This window comes from Vanellus vanellus, assembly GCF_965231255.1.
Source record: "Vanellus vanellus genome assembly, chromosome: 3".
NCBI classification, from domain to species: domain Eukaryota; kingdom Metazoa; phylum Chordata; class Aves; order Charadriiformes; family Charadriidae; genus Vanellus; species Vanellus vanellus.
This window is the reverse complement of record NC_138907.1, coordinates 5,634,464-5,662,347: the sequence shown is the minus strand read 5'-3', so window position 1 is coordinate 5,662,347 and position 27,884 is coordinate 5,634,464. Positions and strand designations below refer to the sequence as shown.

At 43.7% G+C, this 27,884-nt stretch overlaps 2 protein-coding genes across 2 annotated transcripts; both read left to right on the top strand.

The window, feature by feature from the left end:
* Positions 1 to 3: 3 nt before the first annotated feature.
* On the top strand, positions 4 to 8,202 carry LRRN4 (leucine rich repeat neuronal 4). The gene is made up of 5 exons (XM_082481782.1): positions 4 to 112; positions 1,591 to 2,314; positions 3,534 to 3,738; positions 5,331 to 5,468; positions 6,631 to 8,202. The coding sequence occupies exons 2-5, from the start codon at positions 1,627 to 1,629 to the stop codon at positions 7,961 to 7,963; spliced, it is 2,364 nt and encodes a 787-aa protein (XP_082337908.1). The 5' UTR covers positions 4 to 112; positions 1,591 to 1,626; the 3' UTR covers positions 7,964 to 8,202.
* A 10,930-nt stretch (positions 8,203 to 19,132) lies between these two features.
* CCT4 (chaperonin containing TCP1 subunit 4) lies at positions 19,133 to 26,767 on the top strand. The gene is made up of 14 exons (XM_082481741.1): positions 19,133 to 19,336; positions 19,807 to 19,859; positions 20,105 to 20,194; positions 20,964 to 21,072; positions 22,320 to 22,462; positions 23,161 to 23,282; positions 23,371 to 23,503; positions 23,889 to 24,028; positions 24,329 to 24,425; positions 24,748 to 24,858; positions 25,112 to 25,242; positions 25,350 to 25,584; positions 26,207 to 26,320; positions 26,563 to 26,767. Exons 1-14 carry the CDS (start codon positions 19,219 to 19,221, stop codon positions 26,575 to 26,577), a joined length of 1,611 nt encoding a protein of 536 aa, XP_082337867.1. The 5' UTR covers positions 19,133 to 19,218; the 3' UTR covers positions 26,578 to 26,767.
* The last annotated feature ends 1,117 nt before the right edge of the window (positions 26,768 to 27,884 follow it).

Genomic DNA, 27,884 nt, shown 5'->3' with positions numbered 1-27,884 from the left:
CAGAAAAGAGGCATTTCACGCTCTCGGCTGAGTCACCAAAGTGTATAAAATCAAGGCCAGGCAATCAGAGTCACGCAGAGCGGAGGCACGAGGCATCAGGACTTCTGGACAGGTACGTGCAAGCGGATGCGGTTTAGAGCCAGGGAGTGAGATTAAATCTAAGATTTAAGATCCAGCAGTCCCATTCCTCCCATCCTCTCCCTGCCATGTGCTGGGAATCTAGCAGCTCTGGTGACCAGGAAGCCCTGAGGCTACTCAGCTCTTGCCCGGTTCCAGAGGACAAAAAGGACGCAAGCAACCAAATTATACTAATTTGCCTGGTCCCTACTTTAAACCTGGGATGGCAGCAACAGATTGCCGTCTGGGCAAGACCTGGCACCCATTCATGGAACAGCAAGTAGCTATTCAGGTTTGGAATAAGTCTGAGATATTTCATACTACGTGGGGCTTCAGTCACCCCCTTACGCTGTAATATATTTTTGGATGAGGAATGATCATTATGGTGCCTGGCAGCACGAAAGACAGCTCAGTAAGAAAAGCACTAGTTTTGGGCTGTGGTTAATTCCCTCCTCTGACACAGACTACCTGCACAGCCTTAGACGAGTCACTTAGGACTTTTTCTTTTCTTTTCTTTTCTTTTCTTTCCTTTTCTTTCCTTTTCTTTCCTTTTCCTTCCTTTTCTTTCCTTTTCCTTCCTTTTCCTTCCTTTTCTTTCCTTTTCTTTCCTTTTCCTTCCTTTTCTTTCCTTTTCTTTCCTTTTCTCTTATTTTCTTTTTCCTTTTCTCTTCATTTTTTTCTTTTCTTTTCTCTTCTCTTTTTTTTTTTCTAAATGACAAAGACAAAGCTGGGGTGGGACAAGGAGGGAGCACAGAGAGAACTGTAACACTGAATAACATGCTTCTTGGTACCCAGGCCTTTGGGGCCCTGATCCAGGAGCACGCTCTGTTTCTGGCCACTTTCACTGAAACGTGGTTCAGAAGCTGCATTTTCAGCACATCCTTTCCCCAGGAGCTGGAGCGCGTAGCGTGTCTGCGGCACTCACCTGCAGCAGGGCCCCAGCCCTGCCGCCGCCTGGCAGACAGGCTCCGGGGCACTGCCAGCGGGTCAGGAGCAGAGGAGGGCGAGTCTCAAAGCGCAGGTCTCCTGCAGCTTGTCCAGTAGAGTGCCAACTGGTATTTTTATACTGGAGTAGCAGTCCAGCACTCCCTCATACCCCTGCACTGCACAGAGGCAGCCGAGCAGAGAGACTGGAGAGCCCACCTCCTACACTGCTGCTCTTCTGGGTGACAGACTGGTATCGAGGGATACCGGCGTGGGTACCAGACATGTGCTATAACTTGGTCGCTTTCTGCATGAAAAACTGTAGCTATGCTGAGAGTAAGATCGCACTATACTTTATCCCCAAGGGTTCGTGTTTACTTAGGCTTAATTACAGAAGAGACATTAATTATCACTTCCGATGTCTGGATGCAATAGGAAAGGACTTACAAATGTTTCACTTTTAAATAGTTTGTAGCTGCCAGGAGGGATTTAATTTAGCTCTTAATGCTGATGTTTTGTTTTCCCCTCCCTGAAACAAAAACCAAACAGATCTCGAAAGTTAATTGCAAGCCACTTAGGAGAAGGATGTTTTCACGCTTGCTCATCCTCTCTCTGCTGTTGGGGAACACAGCGTCGGGCCCTGTGAGCAGAGCAGAGTCTGCAGCATCCAGGGACGTCACCACTGTTTTCCAGCTGGCTCACGAAGACTCTTGGGAGAACGTTAATCTCACCAGCATGTCCTGTGAGGATCGGAAGAATAGGTCCTGGATCACCCTACAGCTGACCAACAGCAGCCTGACAGCTTTCCCCGTCTGCCTTCCAGAGGCCCTGGAGACCTTGGATCTCAGCAACAACCTCTTAGAAGAGATGAATGGCACAGAGATAGCAAACCTCCCACGGCTACGCATCCTCTCGCTGAGGCAGAACCATCTCCAGGCAGTTAGATTGGGATCTGAAGCCCTCAGCAGTCTCACCTCCCTGGACTTGAGCTTTAATAAGCTGTCATCCGTGCCATCATGCCACAGCTCTACCCTGCCTAACTTGAGGTGGTTGTCCCTGGCTGGAAATCCACTGATTGAAATCCAGCCGCTGGCTTTTTCCTGTTACCCTCAGCTACAGTTCCTGAACCTCTCTGCAACGCTGCTCGGGCAAGATGACAGCAGAGGAATTAGGGAGTCTGCTTTTGCCATCAGCGCATCTCCCAGTGAGGCCATGGACAGGCCTGGAAACATCATCAACATGCTTGATCTGAGCGGGACCTTTCTTGAGAAAAGTAAGTTTCTGGATTTCCCACTGTAAACATGGGGCTTGGTCAGGCCGGGGGGAGCAGAAGGCCTTGCTGGGATGATGGCTCCCGTCCTGGCCGAGCCTGGGGTGGAGGGGGAACACCCCACGCTGAAAGCTGCAAACAGCTGGTCCAAGCGTGCAAGGTATTCGCCAGCTGTGATGCAACTGCTGGGGGGAAACCCTCACGCAGACCAGCCTCCCAAAGGAAGGGCAGAGACGGGACACCACCAAACAGGACTGTTTGTCCCACTGTAGTCCCCCACCTCTATCCTAATTCCACTGTCAGCCCTGAGATTAGCTTTGGGACACACAGGAGGAAATTCGTTTCTCTTTCCAGACATGCTGCTGAAATCTTCCTTTGTCTATCGCCCCAGTTACACTCTGCTTTATACCACTGTATTGAAGTAGCACAGAGAGAGGCTTTTTGTGTCAACCGCAACCAGCCAAATACTTCCGCACAGAGAGACAATCCCTGCCCTGAGCTATTTACAGCACGACTTTTTTCTTCCGTCTGCCTCCCCTGCCAGCCTCAGTTTATAACTGAGGTGCTGAGGCAGACAGATGTTCGATGCCTTGCCCAGCTGCGCTCAGCCTGGGGCAGAGCCAGGACCTTAGGGACTCCTCAAGCTAGAGGTTTCACCTCAACTCACACGTAACAGATACACCACCGAATTTCCTCCATGAATTTGCCTAATCCCTCTTGTGGTAGTGACTTACACAATTCAGTTGTGGCACAGAAGGGCGCTTTTTTATAAGACCTATTCTTCCAGTTTCATGCCTCTCAGCTCTTTTTCCTGTGCTAGGACAAGTAAGTTATTTGCCTTTCTCGCACCAGTCAGGAGTTTGTAGACCTCTCTAATCTCCCCCCAATGGCCACTTCTCTGAGCAGAGAAATCCTTGTTCATTTAATCTCACCTAATAGGACAGCTATTTCATATCTCTTAACGGCTCTGTTGCCCTTCTGTCTTCCCTTCTTTTCCTCTGCCCTACGACAGCATGGCCTCCAGGTAATATTAAAAAATGCGATTGCATGGGTGTTTGTACACTGTTGTATTGATGTTTTTTCTATTCCTTCCCCAAAGAGAATAGCTGCAGAAGACCACAGAGATACTTTATATCTCTGTAAATTCAAAACTTTTTTCTAGGCAGAAATCCAGAGGAATGTTTTATTTAGGCAACAGGCATAAATCTTTTTTCTGCTTCAGTTCAACCAGAGTGGACCAGAGACTTGCCTAACCTCAGATCACTTCACCTGACAAAGATGTCACGATTAAGAAGCCTCGATACTGACTTCTTAAAGTCCATGCCTGGTCTCCGAGAGCTGAACTGTCAAGATTCCCACTCACTGAGTTTTGTGAGGACAGAGATGTTTGACAGCGTGCCTTATCTGAGCCATCTCTCGCTTGAGAAGTGAGTTGTCTTCTTTTTTTGTTCTTCCTCACATTGCATTGCCTTTTCCTCACAGCACCATGGTGCCTGGGAGCTGACTTTTATGCAGAGTTTGCTTGTTATCAAATATTTAGGAAGGAGGTGTGTGGGCTTGTGTGCCGTGGAGAAACTTGCTGTCTTATACTTGGATATGCCATGTAAAGCCTGTGATGTAGACCTGATACAGCAGAAGAGCTGATACAGCCCAGAGAAGTAGCATGAGACTCACAGCACGGTTACTGGTTGCTTTAGATTGCATCCATCGTTCTCCCACTCTTCTGCCTTATCCCCCAGTCCAATGGATGAATTCATCTAGTGCTGTTAAGATTAGCACAGATCCACTGAAACCCACTCGCGATACAGACCATGCTTCCAACATCTGCAATGGCTATGTCTCACCAAAGAAGCAGGTCACTGAAGATTCCTTGCTCTACAAAGGATGAATGCTGATAGTTTCCTAAAATCTGCACCGTGGAAGCAGTCAATAATCCTGTCCCTGCCACTTTCAGTGTGAGAGATTAATATAGGTCCTTGTTCAGCATTAGTAAAAGCAATTGTTTAGTCCTTATTCTAGGGGTAACACCCCAGTGTGATTTACTTGTTATGTCATGCATCTGTTGAAATACTAAGGGAAACAGAAGTCATAGTGATTTATCAAAATAAAAGCAGGAAAACTGCACACAGAACAGTCAGCATAAAGGAAAAGATTTGGAGAACACCTTAGAAAATGTCTATAATATAGGCCCAGATTATAAGCATATCAGAAAACAAACACTAGAGCACTGGCTGTGCTCTAGGAACTCGTTTCAGGAAAATAAACCCATTTAAGTGAAAAAAAACCTACACCAAACCCAAAGGATTCCATCCCCCACTAGATTGCCACACTGAATTTACACAGCACTTCACAATACCTTCAGGCATACCAGTTCAAAGTGCTAAAAAACACAACCCAAACTTAAAAGACAAAGGAGGAGCCGTTAAAGTCATAGACAAAAGAGAGCATCTTGCGAGCGCTCAGGCTGCAGGGAGGTCACATTATCACACTCTTTCTGCAGCTAGGACAGCTTAACAGTAAAGGCAAGCAAGGTCTTCCTCTATCAGTCATTTGACTTTAGTAGGTGAGAGTCTATATTATGCAAGACGCAGTTAACATGAAGAGAATGATTGGCATAGAGAACATCAAGCTACTACAAGCAGACTAGAAAGAAGCTGTAAAAATGGTATAGTATAAAAGTGTAGCTGAATGCTACATGGCAGAGAGGAGATCATCTTCCACAGAGGACCCTTGCCAAATGCTAGCTCCTTTCCCTTCCAGTTGCCTTCTCTAAATGCGTTATCCCCTTACGATGCTTTTGTTATGCTTTAACACACAGCAGTTACACTGTGCAAATTAGAGAGGTGGGCAGGTATTAGTCTGGACTTTAAAGTGCAGACTAGCAAGTCTTGCTAACTGGCTACTTCCAAGGGAACTGGGAATATTGCTTTGTGTTTTATACACGCTTGGCTCCTAAGCACACACCACTCCTTGGAAGGTAGCTCAGCGTTTGCTAATTATTGCATTTGTCATCTTGCAGCTGTAACCTGAGTTCCTTTAATCCTTGGAATATCAATTCATCAGATAGCATCATCATCAACCTGTACGGAAATCCTCTGTTATGCGACTGCCAGCTCTCCTGGCTGCTCTCCAAGCCCAAGAAAGTTGTGCTGCAAAAGTAAGTGAGTTCGAGGAGATAAACTAATGCTCTTCAGACACAACTGAAATGTGTAAATTATGTGGGGACCAAACATTCACTACCATCTAAGTTATTCAAATTCCTGGTGTGTTCTTCCCTTCCGCAAGAGTTAGAATTGCAAAATAAGGTCCCCGTCAGGGACAAAGCATGGCTCAATTATACTTGAATGTGGATGAATGCAACAGGTACCTGTAGAACAGTATAAAGGGTTATTAGCTGTGGATTCTACTTTAAGGTGAGAATAGCTTATTTTCTCTCTATTTCGGTTCACCTTTCTCTATTAGCTGGAGATAAAAAATGGGCTGGCTTGGTGGCCTTGATGGGCCAGCGCTGGGAGCAGAAACTGGAAGACTTTGCAAGTACTTTAGCAAGTTATTTCCTCCTTGCCTTTGCATTCCCAATGCCTACATCAGTCCAGGCAGTCAACAAAACCCCTTGCAAATAGCACCATTTGTCACCTATTGTTTTCATGCTCTCCTACAGTTTTACAGATTGATTACAATAGGCTGTAGTTAAAAGGAGTACTTTGCATACGTATGATCTCTCTTCCTTTTGAAAGGCCACCAAGAAGATTTGTCATCCAAAGACAGCAGGGAAGTAGATTATTAAAATTAGGTTGTTTCTCATCAGGATGAGCTTAGCAGTTGCATTCTTTACAAAAACATGGAATGTCTGAGTAAAGAAAGAACTGGAGCTTAGTCATTTAAAAGCACATCCTGTGTTAGCACGGCTCCAGCTGCCTAAACCAGCTGCCTTAAGGATCTTGGGGACCCTGTTACATCCCTTTCCATGCATTCCACTCTTAGTGTGGCATTAAAGTCTGACCCTTAGTGACAAGTTGCTTTGAACACTGACACTCTCGCTAAGGTTCACAATCCTTGTACCAAAGGATGCTTCCTCTCAGGCAAAAGATACTCCTGCAGCTTGCAAAACCAAAAAGCCACTCAGCCAAGTTCCCAGTGCTGTGGAAAGCCATCTGCCAAGCACAGGACCACTGTTAAGACAACCTAGGTCTAGGTTTCATGCCTTTAATATAAAGACTGGTTTTGGAGAGCAGGTTGCAAATTCCAATCCAAGCAGCCTTAGAGGAGCCTGTAATGTTCTTGTGGATCTTGTCTAGTCTAACTTGTCCCCTCTGCAGGGCTTGGGAGACTTCTTGCAACACATCCCAGGAAGACTGGGGCAGACCTTCAACATCTTTTTCACTGCTTGAGCTCTACAATAAATGCCAGTCTGAGAGAAACGTTACACTGCCTGATTCAAACACACCCTCTCCTGAACATGATGCTTTCAGCCTTACCGGTTACGATGCCACTGCTGTAGTAACAACAACAGCCTCTGCTCCGCTAACCAAAGACACTTATACCACCTCCTTAATTCAGAGGAATGTAATGAGCACAACGGCAGCCAACCCAACTGAGCTGATGCTCACAAAGACCAACAGCTCCTCCCACGAGGACGAGGCAGTTTCCGAATCCACGAGCAAATCCCCCTCTTTCACGTCCATAACCACCTCCCCGGGTTTTCTCAAAGAGCTCTATAGTCAGTCCTCGGATTATGGCTCCACGAGTCAAACTGAAACAGATCAGATAAAGAGAGAGCTCAGAACAACCGATGCGATGTTTCCCCGGGAAGGCCCATTGAACCAGCCCACTAGTGATTATTCTACTAGAGCAACAGGAAAGCCCACTACCACTGACCATTCTATCCACTTCTTGGCCACACATGCTGGGGAAGGTACACCACAAATGAGCCTACCACAGCTGAACTCCACAAGGACCAATGCTCGGTCAGAGCCTGCATCCGCCAGACCACTGATACAATATGTAGATGACTACGAATACGATGAACAGTCAATGGAAACCCCAGTGCAAGTGGCCTACACCTCCTGTGACTACAACCCTTGCAGGCACCTTCAGAAGCCGTGCAGGGAACTGCAGAGTGCATCCCAATGTTTATGTCCTGGCATGTCGAGGGAAAATGAGATTCCAGATCCACCCAGGCTCAGAGAGGTGTCTGAAGTTACAGACAGCTCTGCACAGATACGCTGGTGCGCCCCAAATTCAGTTGTTCACACCTACGAGCTGACACTTCTTGCCCAAGGTAATGAGGACAGACAGTTTGTCCTGGACAATATTTATTCCACAGCAAGGCAGTACACTCTGTATAATCTATTACCGTACACCACTTACCACGTTTGCGTGACTGCTTCGAACAAAGCAGGGTCAAGCCAGACGGCAAGACAGGGAATTCTAGGTAATTCGTGCACCAGATTTAAAACAAAGCCCAGCTACAAGTCTGTCTTTGCTGCTCTGTCCGCAGCAAGCGGACTCTTTCTCATTTCCACTATCGTTTTGTCTGTATGTCTGTGTAAGGCATATAAAAAGCCTCAGAGTGAGCAATATGGTACACACTTAGTCTCTTATAAGAACCCAGCATTTGATTATCCGTTAAAACTACAAACCACTAATTAGGTCTAGGTGATTGTACTACACATTCAAAGCTCACTGTCTATCACCTCGGTGTGTCGTCATGAGACTCTCAAAACGTCCTTCAGCAAAACTATGAAACATCAGACTTCATAGCCCTTATGTTTCTAAGGGAGAGAAAAACACTAAGAAAGAAAAACTAATAATGAAGGCAGTCAAACAGAAAAAAAGCCTTTGGACCCTTGCTCATGTGCTAAGCAGCAGCAAACCTGGACACTAACCTTGAAAAGCTGTTTTTATAATCACCTACAAATATACTAGCGTACATTTCACACAGTGAGAGGCTGCCTTGCCAGCTGTCTGTCTCTCATCTCTCTCATGGATACAGCCTGCTGAGAGCCACGATCCAAGATGCGCCTACCTGAGCGAGATAGGCTCTGCTGTTATATCCACATAAGTGAAGCTGGGTTTTCAATTTCTTCTAATGTCCGTATAAAGGTATTATCCAAAAAGAGAGCATTACTGGAAGGTGTGAGAGAAAGGTCTCCCTGGGCTCAGCGGCAAGGTGCTGTGCAGATCTAACTCCATTAAATAACTCCGGTCGCTTCAACTGCTCAGCCCAACTTCAGTTCAGGAAAAAGAAACACAAAGATTAATTGCAAAAAAAAAGGACAGTGCAGGATCCTTAGGGCAGGGATAATCATTTTGTTCTGACTTTGTATGATGTTTTCCACAACTGAGGCTCCCGAGTGCTCCCACAATTCCAATTTATAGGCAGTGAGGAGTTTGCAGTACAGCGGTAACCCACAGAAGAGGGGAGCACATCAGCATTTGCTTCACAATTGTTTTTAAGCAGCGATGATTGCTCAGTTCCATCTACAGATTTAGCAGGCTGATGATTTACCTCATACAGAGGCAAAGAGCCAAGTAATGAAACAATTTAATGAGTACGTTGCTGAGACTTGAAAAACTGAAAACCCATCCACTAGGAGCAGTTATGCCAACATTTTTCAAATGTACTTTTGGGTGCTAATTTCTGCTACAAAAATAATCAGAGATGCTGAGAATCCCAGTGCTTCAACAGCTTTTGGCTTGCCATTAAAATTCAAACAGATGTTTGTCCCAATCAAATACTTCCCATTCAGAGACCTATAGGTTTATGTTCCAGTAGCTGCATGTTTCTGCCGCTGTATACTGCTGTAGCTGTATAGATACAATACGTAAAATCCTCCACAGATCTCAGAAAGTGAAAGGTGCTATACAGTGTAAAAGAGTCCCTGTTCTGTTCATTTTTTTTTTTTAACGCTTCCAGTATTAATGGAAATAAAAGCTACAGAGTTGAGTTCTGGTTCTTTGTTAAAGATCTAGATCTTTGTGTTGTCTTTACCATCTACAATGTTTAGCCTGAGAAATTAACTCAAACGCTTTGTTGTTTTGGAACAAACTTTCAGCAGATATTAAAGTAATGTTTTTATTATGGTAAATTTGTGTTATCTGACCTCATAAGAGCTTTCATTTTGCATGTACATAAGGTGGCCTGTGCCATCCTCACCACTACTGGCTTGCAGTCCTTTCATGCAAGTTGGTGCTTTCCCCTACACCAGTGCTCGCAAATCACACCCTCAGTGGACGTTGCAAATTCCTGCCGTGCCTGTCCGCAGCTTGGCTGAGCCCTGTGACTCAAATCTCACAATAGAGGCAAATCGCAAATGACAAAGCTGGGATGGCATCACCTTTCACTTCGAAAATCTCTTTTATTTTCACATGCTGGTAGTTTAGACCTTTCTTTGTTTGGACTTAGTTTTTCAAATCTATTTCCAGCCTGGGTTTTCCTGCATTTTCTGGAAGGTCTAGTGAACAGGCGCAGATGATACTTCATTTGAAACGAGCAGGAACCTTCAGTCTTTGACTCACATTATTCCAAACTGGGGCAGAGATCATATAGTCCCTTGTGTTTGTACAACATAGTTCTAAGAGACCTTGAATAGGGTCTTTGGTTTTACCACAAACAGAAACAAAATGGAGCAAAACAAGAGATTTGTGATTAGCAATTTATATAGTCTTGAAAATTATCTTTAGACGAGGAGGACAAAAAAGATACTGCAACTGGAAATAAAGATTGTTCCATCTTAACTATGAGATAGTCAAAAGCAACAGGACATTATTTAAAATGAGATTTTGAGAGTATACCTCTAATTACGCTCTGCAACATTGTAACTCATAATGAATGCATCACCTAACTAGAAAGCTACAAAGCTCAGCAGATCTGCCAGTTACAGGATTTGACTTTGCTGAGGGTCAGCGATGAAGGGGCACTCCAACCTGACTCTACCTGGAACCGCAACCTCGTACCAACCTCAGTCTCTGGAACCTTTCACCACTGTGAGATGCAGGTTTATCACAACTGATTTCTCCAACCAGTATCTCATCCTAGCCTCTCCTGACTTCTCCCAGGTCTCCTGTTGCCTTCAAGCCAAGGCAACATGTCAGAGCCTCCCATTCTTTAAAAGTGCCCTTCCTGGGAGCCAAACAAATAAGTTAAGTCTCACTCCCACATCCCCGACTTGCTCCAACTCCTCAAGAGCCCAGGTTCATCTGGGCTGATGAACCATCCTGAAGCACTCATCCCCCAGCCAGGGGTAGTGCCTCTCACTTGCCCGATCACATTCTACCCTCTCACAAGTGGGATGCAAGAGATTTAGCATCAGGATTCAAAACACAGGATTTTTACTTATCGACACCTATGGTAAGTACCAGTGCTTCACGTGCAGTTCTCTTTTTGTTCCCCACTACCACGTTATAGTTTCACCAACGTTTATTTTAGAATGACCAACTTTGCTCGATTGTCTTTTTTCCCCTCTATTTGAATCAATGCTTCTCTTACCTCGCTTTTTCCTGATATTTGTGCTAAGCTACAACCACTCTTCCTTAGGTATATTATATATACACGCTGAAATATTTTTCAACTTACGAAAGCTAATGTTTTTATTCTGCTGTACTTCAAAAATCCCAGCTTGGATAAAAAAATCCTCCCCTGTATTCCCACCCAGAACTCAGGTGTCTTGTAAACAGCTGCTGCAGCCCAAGAACAGGTAAAATAACAGTTATTCAAAAGGGCAACTTTAATTTGAGTAAGTCACAATATTTTCAAAGTAAGTATGCAAGTATAAAACCTTTCTTTGAAAGCAATTCCTATTGCTAGTTCTTAAAACCGACGTATACTGCTAGAAAAACTGAATCACCACATTATCCCCGTTAGATTTTTTATTGTAGCTGCACCTACTGATTTAGAAAGTAAACCTTAAAAAGCAAGCAATATTTTAATCTGCAAGGTAAAGTTATCTTGAAGCCCATTTTCTGGCTTCTACATAATCCAAGTATAACTGCAGAAAAACATTCATGTCAACCCCATTCCCCAACCTCAAAACCCAGAGCTGTCTGTCATTCTTGTAAACACAACTAATAACCAGTTTGGATGTTTCCTGTATTTTCCTAACTGTGGGTCGACACAAGCAGCGGAGCCGGCTCTCACAGCGCTGCTTGGGACTGCGGCAGTGAGGAGAGCAACCAGGGAGCAAAACGGAAACTTTCCCACCCACGCGTAAAGCCATGTTAGAAAGTTGCCCAGTTCTGCTCCGCCTGGTTGTTCCTCCCCCTCTTCCTGTTTGCACCCAACAACAAATCCTGTTTGCACCTCCAACTCCAAAGACATAAACCTTTGGCAGTGTGACTGGGATACCAATACATCTCTGAAACAATTTTAAAAGCTAACAACAGCCAACGCATCAAAAAAAAAAATCAAATATGAATAATCTACTTACAGTTTCACAGTTCAACGCGTCCTGTTTCTCTGTGAGAGGAAGACCACTTCGGGAAAGCGCAGAGAGCACTTAAATAAGTTTTTTGAAGAGCTGTGTAATTTCTTTTCTGGCTGTTCTTCCTAAGACGAAATTGTTATCTGTATTCCTACGAACCTTCTCTATTGACTTGTCAATGTTTTTCTTCTTTCTACAGGACCAAGTTCAAGCAAAGGAAGTCCAAAACAGCCAACAGTATATGGTGGGTACATCCCCTGGGTGTCATGGCAGAAGTGCTGCTCTGTCTCTAACTCAGCATTTGCGAATCAGTCACTGAGTCTCACGGAGTCTCCCAACGGAAACACTCTGGGAAAAGGAGCTGATCCCCGAAAAGGCCTCCACACACTAAAAAAAAAGCAGCTCTCTAAAGGCCAGAACCCACACGGGCAAAGGCCTTGCTGGCTATGAGGGAACAGAGAGGGGACCACCCTGGTTTTGGTCCAAGAAATGCTATTTGGAGAAGCAGTCACTGAGAGCCCTGTCCTGGGCAACAGAAGCAGGCGGGCGGGAAAGCCCAGAGCAGCAGGACGAGGCGCTTCAGCCTGACCCGCCTCGGTGACAGAAGGGAGCCTGCTTTTGAGAGGTGTCCCTGGCCAGAGGCGAGGGGCATTTAACAGGCCTGCTGGGAGACGACGCAGCCCAAGGCGCGGAGCTCACATCATACCACTGGCTTTATCAGCCTCTTTGTGGAAGGATGCAAAAATCAAACCACCATGCTCACTTGGCAGGCACTGCACTGGCACAGACGTACTCCTCCGCACTGGTCTCCGGAAAAATGCATCCACGTGGTGCTAGAAACAAGGATGCCTCTGAAGGTTCAGGATCTTGCTTGTCAAGAAGCATCCGATTCGCACTTTACCTGTGAAATACAGAGATATTTATCACAAGTGTGAACATGTTTTGTGTTTGCGGAAGCAGATATTCATAAAAGAACGTGTTTAAACTCCCGGTGCTTTTTCTTTTTATCAGCTGTCCAAAGTATGCAGAGTTTGTTCTGAAGCAGGGCAATATATTACAACAGTAATTCCAACCTCTTTAAAAAGTAATCTAGCAGGATAACGAAAAACAATATTCTTTTGAAATACATTCAGGAAACAATCCCTTACAGCACGGCTGGTGTTCTGCTGTCATCTAGAGGGAGAGGGTGTAATCGTCTCCGCAGGTACTCTCCCCCATGGAAAAACTCATTCTTTCACCAAAGAACTTCAGCCTGCACCCTACAGACCAAGCTCACTAACTTACACTACCATGTGCTCGCCTATGTGTGTTTGTGTGTCCTTACCTATTAACATTTGAAGGGAAGGAAAGCAGGAGTGCTAAGAATTAACAGTAGGAACAGTCCCAATCCCACAGATTGTTATTCAGCAGCTTATCTGTCCCTAATTCTTTTTCTAGCCTATGACCAGGAATTTCTCTGCCAACTTGACGCTGACAAGCAAAAATGTGAACTTTTGCTTAAAAGCAAGGAGAGGATTACTGTCTGGGAAAACCAAAACCGGTAAATCAGTCCACGAGTACAACAAGATTTTTTTTAAATAGTGTAGATTTTGGAAACAGAGATCAGATCACATTCATTGCACTTACAGAAAAAAAAAAGGCAAAAATTGTTTGGTTTTTTTTTGATCCAGCACAGGTAAAGATCAGTAACAGTCAAGTATGTTTACGTTATCTGATATCTTTAATTTCATTTTGCATATAATATTACTGTGGAATGTTAGAATAACTGGATGGGGATCTTCTAAGCAACGTTTATCTGCTTCAAAAACCACTGATGATTCAACTGATGTTTACAGATTACGTAGATCTAGGCCACCACGGGAACTTGCATAGCCCTGGGCAGACAAACGGACCACTGCACTGAGCCATTCCTCAGTACCTACACAGTATGTCTAGCCAGACCCAGTGTCTCTGCAGCGTCTGGTTACTCCGTACACGAGCAGATCAGTGCTCCCGGCCCACTGATACATATAATCGATCTGCCTGTATGCAAATTGTAGGTTTTCGCATGCCCCAGCTACAGCACCTCTGAAGAGTCAGGGGCTGCCAAGAAAGCACGAAATAAATCATCTCCATTTTCACTGCTAGAGTTGACCGAACTGTAACTTCAAGCTGATATTTCCCATGCCACAACACGTTTGTAAGAGTACTTTGACAATGTAGCTACCTTTAAAGTACAGGCTTCAAAAAAAAGGTCTGAACCCATAGGAATCCCTTATAGCAAATTCTTCCCAGGATTAGCAATGTTTACCCTAGTGTCTTAGCAGAATAAAATCACCATAAATAGGGTATTTTTCTTCTCTTCCAAACCACAGTGCACCATTGTATTTTATGCTGCTACCTAATCCTCACACTTCAGTGCCGCATGACATTACCTACTAGTACATGTAAGAAGATAATACTCCTATAGCATTTTGTGTATTTCCCAACATCCTGCAGCAGTACACATCCTTATTTTTGGAACCTTCTTCAATGGGTGAGCAGCCTTTTCACCTGCTTACCATGACTCTCAGATTTTATTTTTTAAAGGAACATAAGGGAGAAAAAAATCTCAGAAAATACTAACAAGAAATGGAGGGAGTGTGAGAAAAGGGACAAAAGTTTTCACAATACGTAGTCCATTGGATATACCCAGAGCAGGGGAGAACCAGAGCAAATCAAAAGAAATCAAGTAAAACAATCCCAAGAAAAATCCATAAAACCCAGGATCCCTCGTTCACTGTCTTCTCCAGGAGGTGGAAGCAGCGACGCAGCTATCCCTGCCAGGAAGGTGGGTACGGGGCTGGCAGCTCCTGCAGGGCTCTAACCAGGGCACAGCGCTCAGACACCAACAGCGATAACCTCCGGGATGAAACTCCAGATAGAAGAAAAAAAACCAAAACACTAAAATCACACACTCAGCACTAGGTAGAGACTTTCTTCTTCTTTGAAAAACTAAAATATACTTGCTGTGCAAAATATTTGATGCTGGGAAGGCACGAGTATTATATTTATTAAGTGTTTAGAAGCTACTAGCTCTTATCGGAGCATGATTAAGTAATGGTACTTAATAACTTATCTGAGGCCATTAGGTGAAATGATGTCACCCTCTCTTTGGCAATCATTCGCTATGCTGTCATCACTACTGCCTTGAGAGTACTTGGCAAGTTATCTCCAGGAAAAAAAGAAAAAAAGACCCTATATGAAACTAACGTTCATATCCAACCTGACGTAAGTGCAGTAAGTAGTAAAGATGCACATCCCAGGCATTTTTCCCCTTGTAAAAAGGACAGAGATGCAAACACTCCCAGAAGCCCCATTTTGCCCTAATCACATGATTAGATGTCCACTGACAGTATTGATGCTGTGAAGGTTGTTCATGCTGTCATATCGCGCTAGAACTAGCAAGGTCCACTTGATATTAGGACTCCATTTGACAAGATGCTGCACGAACAGCTAGTAAAAAAGTTTATCATCTAGCCACACTAGACTAGGAATAGTTGGAGAAGAAAAACTGAAAGACAGAGAGGTGACGTGATCTGCCCAGAATCATAAGCACCTTGTACAGCAGCTGACGACCAAAAAAGTTTCATGATGATAGCGGTTCATTGCCTCTGCCTGAGTAAAATAAAACTTTGAAAATCACAGAAACATCGTCCCACTGATGAACATCCCAGAAGGACTGAGCTCTGTCTTCATGTGCTGGCTTCGGCACTCTATCCCAGCCAAAACCAGCACACCTCAGTGTGCCTTTAACTAAAAAGCTCTTTTCTGTGCAGCTGCCTATTTACATAAAACCAGAAAATGCAGTTTCTACCACACTTAGTCAAAATTGGCTACAGGTCCAAGTCTTATTTGAAGGACAGAATACTGAGCACACAAATCTCATTTTTTTCAAGAAACTAAGCTAATAAAATAGTACAACCCCCAGGATGATGTGGGGGGGTGTTTTCTGTATGACTTGTTATCGTCTCACTGCTCCTTGGAAATGCCGGGAAAGGTCAGAACAGCCAGAAATTATGATAAGAGGGTAAGAAAAACAACATATTGTGCAGGCAACTGCAAGTCTAAACCCAGCTCTAAAACAAGTCTGGAAGGCTTCTGCGAGTGCTGGCTCTAAACATGACCTAACAACAAATTTGGTCCTTTGGATCTGTCGTCTCATACCTCAACCTTCACCCTGATATGAAGTTGAACTTCATCAGCAAGTCTGATTGATGTTAAGATAACTCTCCCACAAGCAACACCAAATTATGAACAGCTAAGAAATGTCTCTCCACAACCCTCTGCCCGGATGAACATTTAACAACCAACACGCAGGTCAATGGGACGTTGCAGGAGGAAGCCCAACCATAACGCTGCCTCTAAATACGCACTAGTAAAAAGAAAAAAATAATCTCTGTTTCACATGGAACGAAGCAGAAAACTGGATAGTAGCCAAAGTTCTAAACAAAACTCAACAGCTTGATAGCTCTACATATCTGCTTATCTAAATTACAGATAGCAGACACAAAACGAGTAATAGAACACGATGCACACTCCTGTCAGTCTCCGCCCAGGGACACCTTAAAACCTGCAATGACCTAAGAGTAAACCATACTCTAGCCAAGGACTTTCAATTGGACACAGAACAAGGCGACAACGAAGACAACAACGGATGACAATAGCCTTTAAATTAGCCACACAACTCCTTTTAAACCCAGTGCAAACCTGATCGCACAGGCTAACATGAAACTCTTAATCCTAACCCTGCCCTGAAGCCCAGCTCTACAGAAGCAACCCTGCCAGACCAAAATTATCAGTAAGAAGGTAGCTGCTAACCACAGAAGCCCTAAACTTAGCTCAGCAGCTTGTCACATACCAAATAAAAATCCAGGCTCTCCACCCAGCAACAGAACAAATTCCAACCCCAAATTATTCTTAAGACTAGAGGGGCTGGTTTTGCCAAGCACAGAGCTATGTATAACAAGGTGACTGTGACAGCATCAGTTCTAACCTTCATTTCCTTCAAAATCCTGAAAAAAACCTTGCTCCTAACCCTACTGCAGCATTCAGCAGCACGTGCTCACTGATGGTAATAGTACACAATCTATCCCCGATTTACACAATACCCTTAAATATAGCTATAGCACTCATTATATACATGCAGGAGAAAGCAGGAACCTCCTGTGATACCACAACAAATTCTAAATTATCCCCAACAGGAGGTAACAAGGAGGTTGCCAGCCACAGCAATGTAAACACACCTCAATAGCTTTTAAAAGCTCGGCTCCCTACTGATTCTAGCTTTAACATTGCATTAGTGTTCAATGTCCAGGATTTAGTCCTGTTTCCATCGCTGCTTGATGTACTTTAAGATCAGGGCCAGAGACTCCAATGATCTCGGTCATTTAGGATGTGTTTCTGATGATTTTGAAGGTAATATAAATCCATGTTAAGACTCTTACTAGTAAACCTTTCTTCTGTCTATGACCTGGATGTATCTCTACCTTTATACTTAAAACCATTTTCTGCTGTCTGTTAAAAGCTGCATACAAAAAGGCAAAGACCATTCACTTCTAAAACCGTCTCTCTATAAACAGTCTGCAACAGCCAAAGGGCAGTTACCTATGTTCCAATGGTGCAAAAATCCAGAAAAAAAAACCACAATCAAAAGCAACTGTTAAAAATAGTTGAGAGATTATGAAATCATGTGACTATGGAGTCTTTTTTCCTATTTTTTTCTGACAACAGAATTGTTGAAATGCTTGATTTTCATGTATCACCACACAAAGCTTTTGCTGACACTAGAAAATCACTCATCATGAGGACACGTTGCACTTGCAATGAGCTCCTGATATAGATCCAGATACTTGGAAATGGAAAATGAGATTAAAAGCTCACACCATTTGCCTGTTTTTTACAACACCCTGTCTTACATCAGGAGCGCCCTACTAGTACAGGGACATATTTCTTGTATAATTGTCTTTACTTGGCAGCACTTCACTGGCACTACCATACTATAAATCCTGACTTTTCACACCCCGTCAGAAAGAGATGTGCCATAAAAATTATATGGTTTGGATATTACTTGGGATTTGTCTTTTACTCAGAGCTCTTTTGAGCTGCTGTGTCTTGCTTTGAAGACGATACAAAAATAATTCATTTTGTGGATTCAAGTATGTGCTTTACATCTGAACCGTTATGTTTGTATTCTGTTCAAGGTGAAGAAAATAATTTAAACAGCTATTCAGAAATCAAAAAAGACAAGTGTACAGAAGCGTCTTACAGTAGTTGAGGCAAGATCGCCCTAACGGGTATAAGCTATCTTTCAACTCTAGCATTATTTTTATCGATAATAAAGCCTACCTTTTTACAATGGTGATACAAGCTGAAATGAGTCCCTCAGACACATGGAAAGATCAGGGTGTTACAAGAAAATACACGCTTTTTCTGTTCTTATCCTGTAAGTCAAGTCTGTCTAACTTCACTTGCGATAAAGCTGCTGCATAAAATCCTTTTTGGGAAGAGGTTCTGCAAAAAATGAATAATACCAGGTGCTCAAAACCTACTTAAAACAGCTGGGATGGCATGGGGGGGGGTGGGGGAAATCAGTCTTCAGTCTCAGCAGGGAAAAAACTGCGAGATGCCACACCAGGACAAACAAAAGGCAAAAGACCGGTCCTGCCCGGCCCTGGGTCAGAGCAGAAAGGACAAGTTACAGCTATAGCCGTACTCCCACCCCACCCGCCGCCAGCGCTTCACGCGGCGATAATATTAATCGCTTTGTGTCAAACGCTGCTGCGGCAGCCGCGCAGCTGAACTTCACACGGGCTGTGCAGGGACAGGTAAGACCAACCCAAGGGCGGCTCCCCCTCCTCACAACCCCGGGCGTCCTCAGGAAACGCCGTCCCTCGGAGAGCCGCACCCTTCCAACACCCGCTTGCTTGGCGGCTGCAGAAGCCGGCGCGCCCCCTCCCTTCCCCGGCTGCCCGCAGCCAGCGCCGCGGTGCCCCGGCTCCCCACAAAGGGCAGGCGGCGGAGGAAAGGCCGCCCAGGCCGAGAGGCCGCAGCCGGACACCACCACCGCCGCCGCCCCCGGCCCCGCTTGTCACCACAGCGCCCGCGCGCCGCTTCCCGCCTCAACGCTTCCCGCCGGCCACGCCCCTCCGCCCCCTAGCGGCGGGGCGTGAAATCTCCCCCGAGGCCCCCCCTGGCGGCTCGGCCTGGAAGCGGCGGCGGGCTCCTTTAGGTGTCCGCGCCGTTCGCCGGCAGGCAGGCGATTCGCTTCACGGTTTACCAGGGCGCAGGCGCGCCGCGGGCAGCCTCGCTCCCCCCCCCCCCCGGCCCGCCGCTCCCTGCGCCTGGCGTCACGGCCGGAAGGACCCCGGCGCGTCCGGCGTGGTGGCGGCGGTACCTTCTGGAAGGTTCGTGGCGGGGCGGCCGGGTCTGCGGGGCTCATCCGTCTCCATCGGCGGCGGGGTGGCCATGCCGGAGAACACAGGGGCCAAAGCCCACGGCGGGGCGGGGAACCGGGCCAAGGGCACCTACCAGGACCGGGACAAGCCCTCCCAGATCCGCTTCAGCAACATCTCCGCCGGCAAAGGTGAGGGGAGAGAAAAGGAGGGGGGGCGGGAGCGCCCCGTTGTGCTGAGGGGAGGAGGCTGCCGCCATCCACTTCACCTTCCCGGGCCGCCCGTTGTGATTTGCGATGGCGGGCCGGGGCTGGGGCCGGGGCCGGTGCGTGTGGGGGAGGCTGTATTTGGGGTTTGCCGCAAGCGCTGGTGGGGCTGTTTGGCATATAACGTACGTTCGCGTTGTTACTCCGTTTTAAAATGGCCGTGATCAAGTGATCGGATGTTAATTGCTTAAAAAGGAGCTCTGAAAATCAGTCCTGATACTGCAGCGCTTTCTGTCATCCCCCTATTAAGGTTTGTTTAGTGGTGGCAGAATAACTGGGGACTGCTTAACACTGGGAGACGCTCTCTCTTCGGCAGAAATATTCAGAGCGATGGAAGTAAACGTTTGTAGTTTTTTTTAGATCAACTTGCAAACGTATTTTTTTGCTCTTCCTAGCTGTTGCCGATGCAATTAGAACAAGCCTTGGACCAAAGGGCATGGATAAAATGGTAAACCTTCTACTTAAATTTTTAAAACGTTAAGCTTACTAGAGATACTGTAAAGTCAACATGTTTTATATAGGATGCCATCCTTTGCCTTGAAATTATTTTCCAAGTTTCGTTTACTTAAGGGAAAGTGTGACCTCAGTGCACATCTTATTTTGAGAAATAATGTCAGGAAAAATATTTTGCATTGAGTATCAAATGAAATTAAAAGACTTGCAGTTACTGATCAGAACTACGTTTCTCCTCAGATTCAGGATGCTAAAGGAGATGTGACAATCACTAATGATGGTGCTACTATTCTGAAACAAATGCAGGTTCTGCACCCTGCAGCCAAAATGGTAAGTGTTTTTTTTCCAGTTCTCGGTTCTCAGACAATGATAAGCATGAGAGCTTAACTTCTGGGACAGGAAACCATAGTAACATTTCATGTGTTTATGAGGAGCATTACCCATGAGTGACAGAGCAAGAAATTTTGCCCAGCGTGCTCCAAGAATAATTATTTTGGTTGTAAGATGTGCTGAAGTGTTTCCAGTCGTTATTTCTTATTTGGTGTTCCTTATGCATAATCCCTCTGGACGTGCTTTAAGACATAAAATAATCTAGGCCAAAGTTTTTGTGTCTTGCCTAAAAAAGAAGCGTCAGTGATGTCTTAAACTAGTAGGACAGAAAAGAGCAAAAGAAGAGAATTAATTGCACTGTGGTCAGATGGTCCAAGGATACAGTAGCCTGGTCTTTTGAGATGTTAAATGTAGACCTCTTACATTTGGTCGTGGTTGGAGATGGAAATGAGCTTCCCGTAACCCTTCTGCAGGAAAGGAAAAGGTAGACCTGTTAGATAGGTGTGATCAGTTTTAAGCTTGGGAAAAAAGTTTCTTTGCTTCTGTAAGGGATCTGTTTCACAGTCATTGTACTTTGCCAAATAGATGTACGAGTATGGAAAGCAAAGTGCAAAAGGTACCAACCTCAAATTAGAAAAGGTGGGATTAGTCCTGATACTAAGGTGGATTTCAGCAGTGCTACGTTCTTGAATGCTTCTTTTTTGGTAATTGTCAGTGTTTACAGTTAATTAGTGTTATATATAAACTTTTGCTATAATTTGTTGTTTAGTTGGTGGAGCTGTCAAAAGCACAAGATATTGAAGCTGGTGATGGCACTACATCGGTTGTGGTCATTGCTGGAGCTCTTTTGGATGCCTGTTCCAGACTTCTTCAGAAAGGTAAATATATATGTTAACTGTAAAAACATTAAGTCCTGTGTCTGCTTGCGTTTTTATAATGAAGCTTAAAGTAGCTTTGAAACATGAACAGTAACTTGAGTCTTCACATTCAGCTTTCACTCATCGGCCACTTTTGATTAAAAATTTGTTACCTTTTTATTGTTGATTGAGTGCATTACTGTTGATACAGGAAGTAGTGCCTAGGTGATGTGGTGAATGTTGCCTTGTAAAAACTCATTACGGTTATACTTGTACTTCTCTTGTGGACAGAGAGATAGAGTAAGAAGGTATAAATGAAATTTGGAAACAGTGATTTTATAGGGTTTTTTATACGCAACGAATTTATCACTTCCTATCACTTACAATATATGGATCTTGAGAAAGACTGATCAGGAAAAGACATGAATTATGGAAGGCAATAGTTAATGTAGGTTCAATTCCATTAGCTCAGGACATTCTCTTGTAGTCTGCTTAGGTGCAGTTCAGGAGCTTTTTCAGCTGTCCGACCACCTAACACGGTGTGCACTGGAAATAGAGCAAGGATGATTGGATTTACAGAGTTCTTTTCCGTCTCAGAGCTGGACTTCATAGTGATTTACTTACACTTGCCTCATCTTGATACACACCGCTTGGCTTGTTGTCCTCTTTCTGGCCCCTACCAATGGTTTATTTATGTTTACTTCCTCTCCTGGTACTGGTGGCACTGCTGGGCCAGCAGCCAGCCTGGCATCCCCTACTGTAAGAGGTAGTTAGAAGATGCCTGTCTAACGTTTGCCCATAAGCCGTCTGCTTTGAAAAGGTAAAGGGTATACCACACACTCCAGAGAAACTGCAGAACTTCATGCACAACTGTGGGAAAGCGGTCTGTGAAAATCTGAAATGAAATCACTGTCGGGCTCCTCGCAGGTATTACCTGAACAGCAGCAGCTTTAAGAATGCCAAGGGTAAATAGAACTTAGAGATGTTTCTGGAATGTCAGATGTTGCAGGGAAATGTGCTGTACTTGTCTGCGAGGACAAATTATGAGGAACAGTATAGCCTTTTTCCTGAGCTTTAACAGTGGAAAGTAATAAGGGAGGTCATATACTTAAGAAGGAAGCATTTTGCTAAAATGACTTCAATTTATTCTGACACAAGAATCTCTGTAATCTTAAAATGGGAAGAAAGGGTGAGGAAAAATCAACAACAACAAAAAAAAAAAGGTTTGAAAGCATGACTGTCTAACAACTTTTTTATGCAATCCACAGGAATTCACCCCACCATCATTTCAGAGTCATTCCAGAAAGCTTTGGATAAAGGTATTGAAGTATTGAGCAACATGGCGCAGCCGGTTGAACTGAGTGACAGAGAAACCTTGCTGAATAGTGCAACTACTTCACTGAATTCAAAGGTATGACTGATACTTTTTTGTACCTCCAGATTAGGTGAGCCTTTCAGCTTTTCCCAGTCTGTGCTACTGTTCACTCACTAAGAATACCCTGCCCATGACAAATCTAGTTGGTTTCCAGACATCAGCTGCCTTCTCTTAGACTGACTTTTCAGAAAGCCATGGTTGATTCAGATTAGATTGAAGCACTCAAACTGAATTTCAGTCTGAAACCCTTCGCGATCTTAGATGTTGACTGTAAGCGTAAAAACAAGCTTCAACTGAAAACAGCAGCAGAAAAATCAGGTGGGATACTTGAGAGCTTTTGCCAACAGTTCGCGTAGGCGGCTCTTGTTCATGTGGCAGAAACTAAAACAGCATTGAAATCTGGAGAACTGTGCTAGTTTTCCTTCCAGCCGAATAATCTGGAAAGCTCTCGGAAGTCTTATTTTAAGAGTCTAAGAAAGAGAAATTCAAGTTTGTTCCATAAGTCCCCAAGCATCGGGTTTCCCACCAACATAGCTGCTCTTTCCTTTAAATGGAGCAGCCAGTAAGAAGATGCCATGTTAGGACATCCTGGCTGGCGGACAGGGAGGGAAGAGAGCTTTGTTTCTAAATTCAGAAATCAAACACTAGAATGCAATGACAATAGTATTTTGCAATTACTGTTTATGAGTGTTAAATCTCTCACCATTTTTTTTCTTTACTATTAAATCCCTTAGGTTGTGTGTCAGTATTCTAGTTTGCTTTCTCCAATGAGCGTGGATGCAGTGATGAAGGTGATTGACCCAACTACAGCTAGTAGTGTGGACCTCAGAGATATTAAAATCGTTAAGAAGTTGGGGTAAGAAACAATTTGTAACTAAACAAATTTAGTGTCTGTGAAATCAGCTTCCCAAAGCGCTAGAGTCACGGATTGTTTTTGTTTCCAGAGGCACAATTGACGATTGTGAACTGGTTGAAGGACTAGTCCTGACTCAGAAGGTGGCAAATACCGGTGTAACCAGAGTGGAAAAAGCCAAAATTGGCCTCATTCAGTTCTGCTTGTCTGCTCCAAAGACAGATGTAAGTTAAAACTATGACTAGAGCGAAACCTCTTGCTGTAGTACTTGGGAGATGCAAATGCAAATGTAGTGATAACACATTTTGTTTTAAGGTGTGATGTCAGCTGTATTCCACAGCTATAACGAAGGTCTGCTGGATAATGCTTAGTGACTCATAACTCCTTAAAGAACTTACAGGTGGTAGAAGAAAGAAAATAGTTCAGAATTCCAGTATTTCTCATCATTTAAACAGTCTCTAATAAGACATATTTTACTGTCGTGCTTATTTGCTTTGAATCACAGGCTTAAAGCCTGCGGAACATCTCGATACTTGCTTTTAAAGTCAGCAGTTGTTCATAATACTTGCTTCTCTTTCTTTTTTTTTTTTTCTTTCTTTTTTTTAATAGATGGACAACCAAATAGTTGTTTCTGATTATGCTCAGATGGACAGAGTACTGCGTGAAGAGAGAGCCTATATTCTAAATTTAGTTAAGCAAATTAAGAAGGCTGGATGCAACGTGCTGCTTATTCAGAAATCTATTCTGCGGTATGTTAATACCAGTTTATTCGCTTACTGTGTGTTTTCGGGGGAACAATTGGAATTGTTTGGAATACCTGGAAAATTGAAGCCAAATACTAACAGTCACGCTCGGCAGAGTGTCAGACTGGCTGTAACAGCAACCGTACCTTTAGAAAGCCCTCGTGTTGTCGATATTTTGAGTTTAATGACATCCCTACTTTGTAGTCTGAAGAATTTCAGCACTGCTGGTGAGAAGCATGCAACTGGCTAGTATGACCCGGTTACCATAATAGTGCTGTGGACTGACTACTTCCCTCTTCTTTTTAGGGATGCTCTTAGTGACCTAGCCCTCCATTTTCTGAACAAAATGAAGATCATGGTGGTTAAAGACATTGAAAGAGATGACATTGAGTTTATTTGTAAGGTAAAGTGAGTTACATAAGTGGCTGTTAAAGTAGCAGTGATGTTTAAAGTCTACCCCAAAACTAAGTACCCAGCCAGCGCCAGTTTATTATGACACTTTCACAGGTTTTATGTTCCGACTATAATGTAAAAGCAGACATTTCCTCAAAAGACATTCTTGTTCTGTTGAGCAGTTACATTTCTAGAAAGATTCGGGACAGATGTAAAAGCCATAGCCCTGATTGCATTTTACTGTAATATGCAGAACATTATGCAGTGTAATTGCTGACTCTGCAGTTCAGGTTTTGGATTTTTTTTTTTTTTTTTCCCTGTTATTTTTTCAGACAATTGGAACTAAGCCCGTTGCTCATATTGACCAGTTTACTCCTGATATGCTGGGGTCTGCTGAGCTGGCAGAGGAGGTCAATTTGAACGGTTCTGGGAAACTAATAAAGGTGAGTGAGTGACAAAATGTTAATATCTGTCAGTTATTTTAATAACAACTGCAAAATTGCTAACTTTAATTTTTATTACTGAAGTTACTACATTTACCTACTTCTAATCCCTGTGTAGCCACTGACTTGGGAAGTGTAGCTGTCCTGCTTGGCCAGGTATCAGTACTGTTTGCAGAACTTGCAAATGCCAACTGAAGCCTGGTTTTGCAGAGAACCCTTATTTTCAGTCTTCGTATTTCATTTTGTGTTTTAGATCACGGGCTGCACAAACCCTGGAAAAACTGTAACCATTGTGGTACGTGGATCCAACAAACTTGTTCTAGAAGAAGCTGAGCGTTCCATTCATGATGCCCTGTGTGTCATAAGATGCTTAGTTAAGAAAAGGTAATGTCTCGGTTTGGTTAGAGTAATTTATTATATTAATAATGCAGAAAGCTAATAATCTATGCACTTACATAAAATGAGTTTTTGTTTTTAATTTCTGTCCTCAGGGCTCTAATTGCAGGAGGTGGAGCACCAGAGATAGAGTTGGCACTGCGCTTGAATGAGTATGCTCGCACTTTGAGGGGTATGGACTCGTACTGCGTCCGCGCGTACGGAGACGCACTGGAAGTGATACCATCGACGCTGGCTGAAAACGCAGGTCTCAACCCTATTTCAACAGTAACAGAGCTGAGAAACAGACACGCTCAAGGAGAGAAAACAGCTGGCATTAATGTCAGAAAGGTAACAAGGAATTGTGTTTGTGTAGCATAGCTTAAAAAAAATGCCTGGGCATTAGATAGAAAATGCTTGGCGTTAGGGCTAAACTAAGGAGAGGGCAAGTTTCTGCCTCATAACGGTATTCTCCCTGAAATTAGCGTTGGGGTAGATTACAGCTGCTTCTCTGAGGCTTTAACAGCTTATCCCGAGTATTGATAATAGCAGATACTTAAATGCCATATCCGCAGGACAAGAAACTTCATCTGTCTCTTCAAAAACTATTTCAGCTACAGAAATAAATCCATTTAGAATGACCTGTCAGTATTATCTGCAGTGGAAGGTGCTCATGTTACACGTAGCCTAGTGGTCTAACTTCTTCTAAGTTGTCGCCATGTTTAAGATGGCATAACTGTGTTTATCTTTTCTCTTTACTAATTTTGACTGGGTATGTCAAGTGCTTGGGGGAAGAAGATGGATACCATAATATTGCTGTTGAGGATGGAAGAGTACAAGGCCTTTGATAGTCTAATTTAGAGTTGACTGGCCTCCTTAGGATTTTAGTAGAATTTCCTTTTTTAAAAGGAAAACTTGCTGAATCTAACTGTAGTCTGACTTGCACGCAGTAAAAGCTACTTGTTTCTCCTAGGGTGGTATTTCCAACATCTTGGAGGAGTTGGTTGTCCAGCCACTGCTCGTGTCTTTGAGCGCATTGACTCTCGCGACAGAAACGGTGCGCAGTATTCTTAAGATTGATGATGTGGTGAGTAGCTTTTACATCATGTTTTCTTGGATTTTTTTTCACAAGCACCAGGAGAGTTCTTGTCATCTTAATTTGCTGTGCTTCAAAATATAATTATTGTGTAGTAGTCTCAGCTTACATGCTGCTGAGACCGCTTGGCCTTCTAATAAGCGCAGTTGGAACAAAATGAAATGCATGGTAAATACTATACTGTAAAGTGAGGAATTATTCTTGTGCCTGACTGTGCAAACCCTTCTTTGCAGGTGAACACTCGGTAAGCCAAACAAAGGAAGTCGGGACTGTGCCCTGAAGCTCCTTCCCCGTAGTCCGGAATGTGGTTTCCTCACCAAAAGCGCCTGTGTGAATTGTCTTAAACTCCACAAAGGCTTATGTACTTCTGTCACATTAATTTAATAAAATTTCTGGTTTCAGAAAGGAAGTGCTGTTTATCAATAAACATGCAGTAGTCTACCTGACTCTTTGCTTTATAATTTTGCTAGAAACAAGGTAAGCTTTGTTACATTTGCTTTTCTGTGTTACAAGTTCCTGCTTAGCTCTGAAAAGTTTAACAGCAAAGAATTAGTTCCTGTAGTATGTTCAAAAAACACCCTTGAGTTGGCAGTCTAGTAACATGATGGTTTAGAGTTGCTTCTGTGAGAGGTTTTGGTAATGGAGTGGTATTATTTCCCTTGCATATGATGAGCTAGAGAGAAGGAGTATCTTTGCAGCCATAGAACTTCAGAAGGAAAACTAACATGGAATGCTTCTGAAGTCTTGCATCACAAGATCCCGAGTATTGCAAAGGGCAGGCTTCACGCGTGTTTCTTTTTGTGCTAGTGTCAAAACGAAGCCTAGTTCTAAAAAGTCAAGACTGATACTACTGTAACTAGGCGTATCTATGCTAATAGGGATTTCTTTAAAATTCATTTTGGATAACAGGTGCATCTCTGAAACAGTTGTAACTGGGTTTTTTTGGTCACTTCGATCACGGTGGTGGTGAAGTCCCAGTTCTGTTCAGGAAAACCCCAGGAATGAAACTTTGGATGGCTTAAGTAAATCCACACACCCATCTCTAACCCTTCAAATTAGGAAAAACAACTAAAACTGAGAAGTCAAAGTATGCTATGTCAAAGTATGCTATTTTATAATAAAGCAAATTATACTTTTCTGAAACAATTTGTGGAATACACATTAAAATCTACTAATGCATTAAGGAAATGTGTACCCCTTGATGATGTCACTGCATCAGCCAGAGTCACTTTGTTAAGGTGAGCTGTAATGCAGGGATCCCCAGCCACAAGAAAATCCTGGCTGCCCCAGGATTCATTCAGTTTAGTGTTAATTTAATTTGTTCTTAAGGTTACACTTCATAGTTTAGAATAAACACTTCTCAACTTCTAATTCTTAGCCTGGAATTTTGAATTAACCCTTTTCATCATTATTGCTATATGGAGATGACCAGAGTCCTCTCTATGTTTAAAGGAGAGTAATTCGTTCATGACTCTAACTCACATTTCTATCTACGATCAGATCTGTAGGTTTTGAGTAAACTTGCACCACTTTGTTGACCAGCTATTGTTGAAAT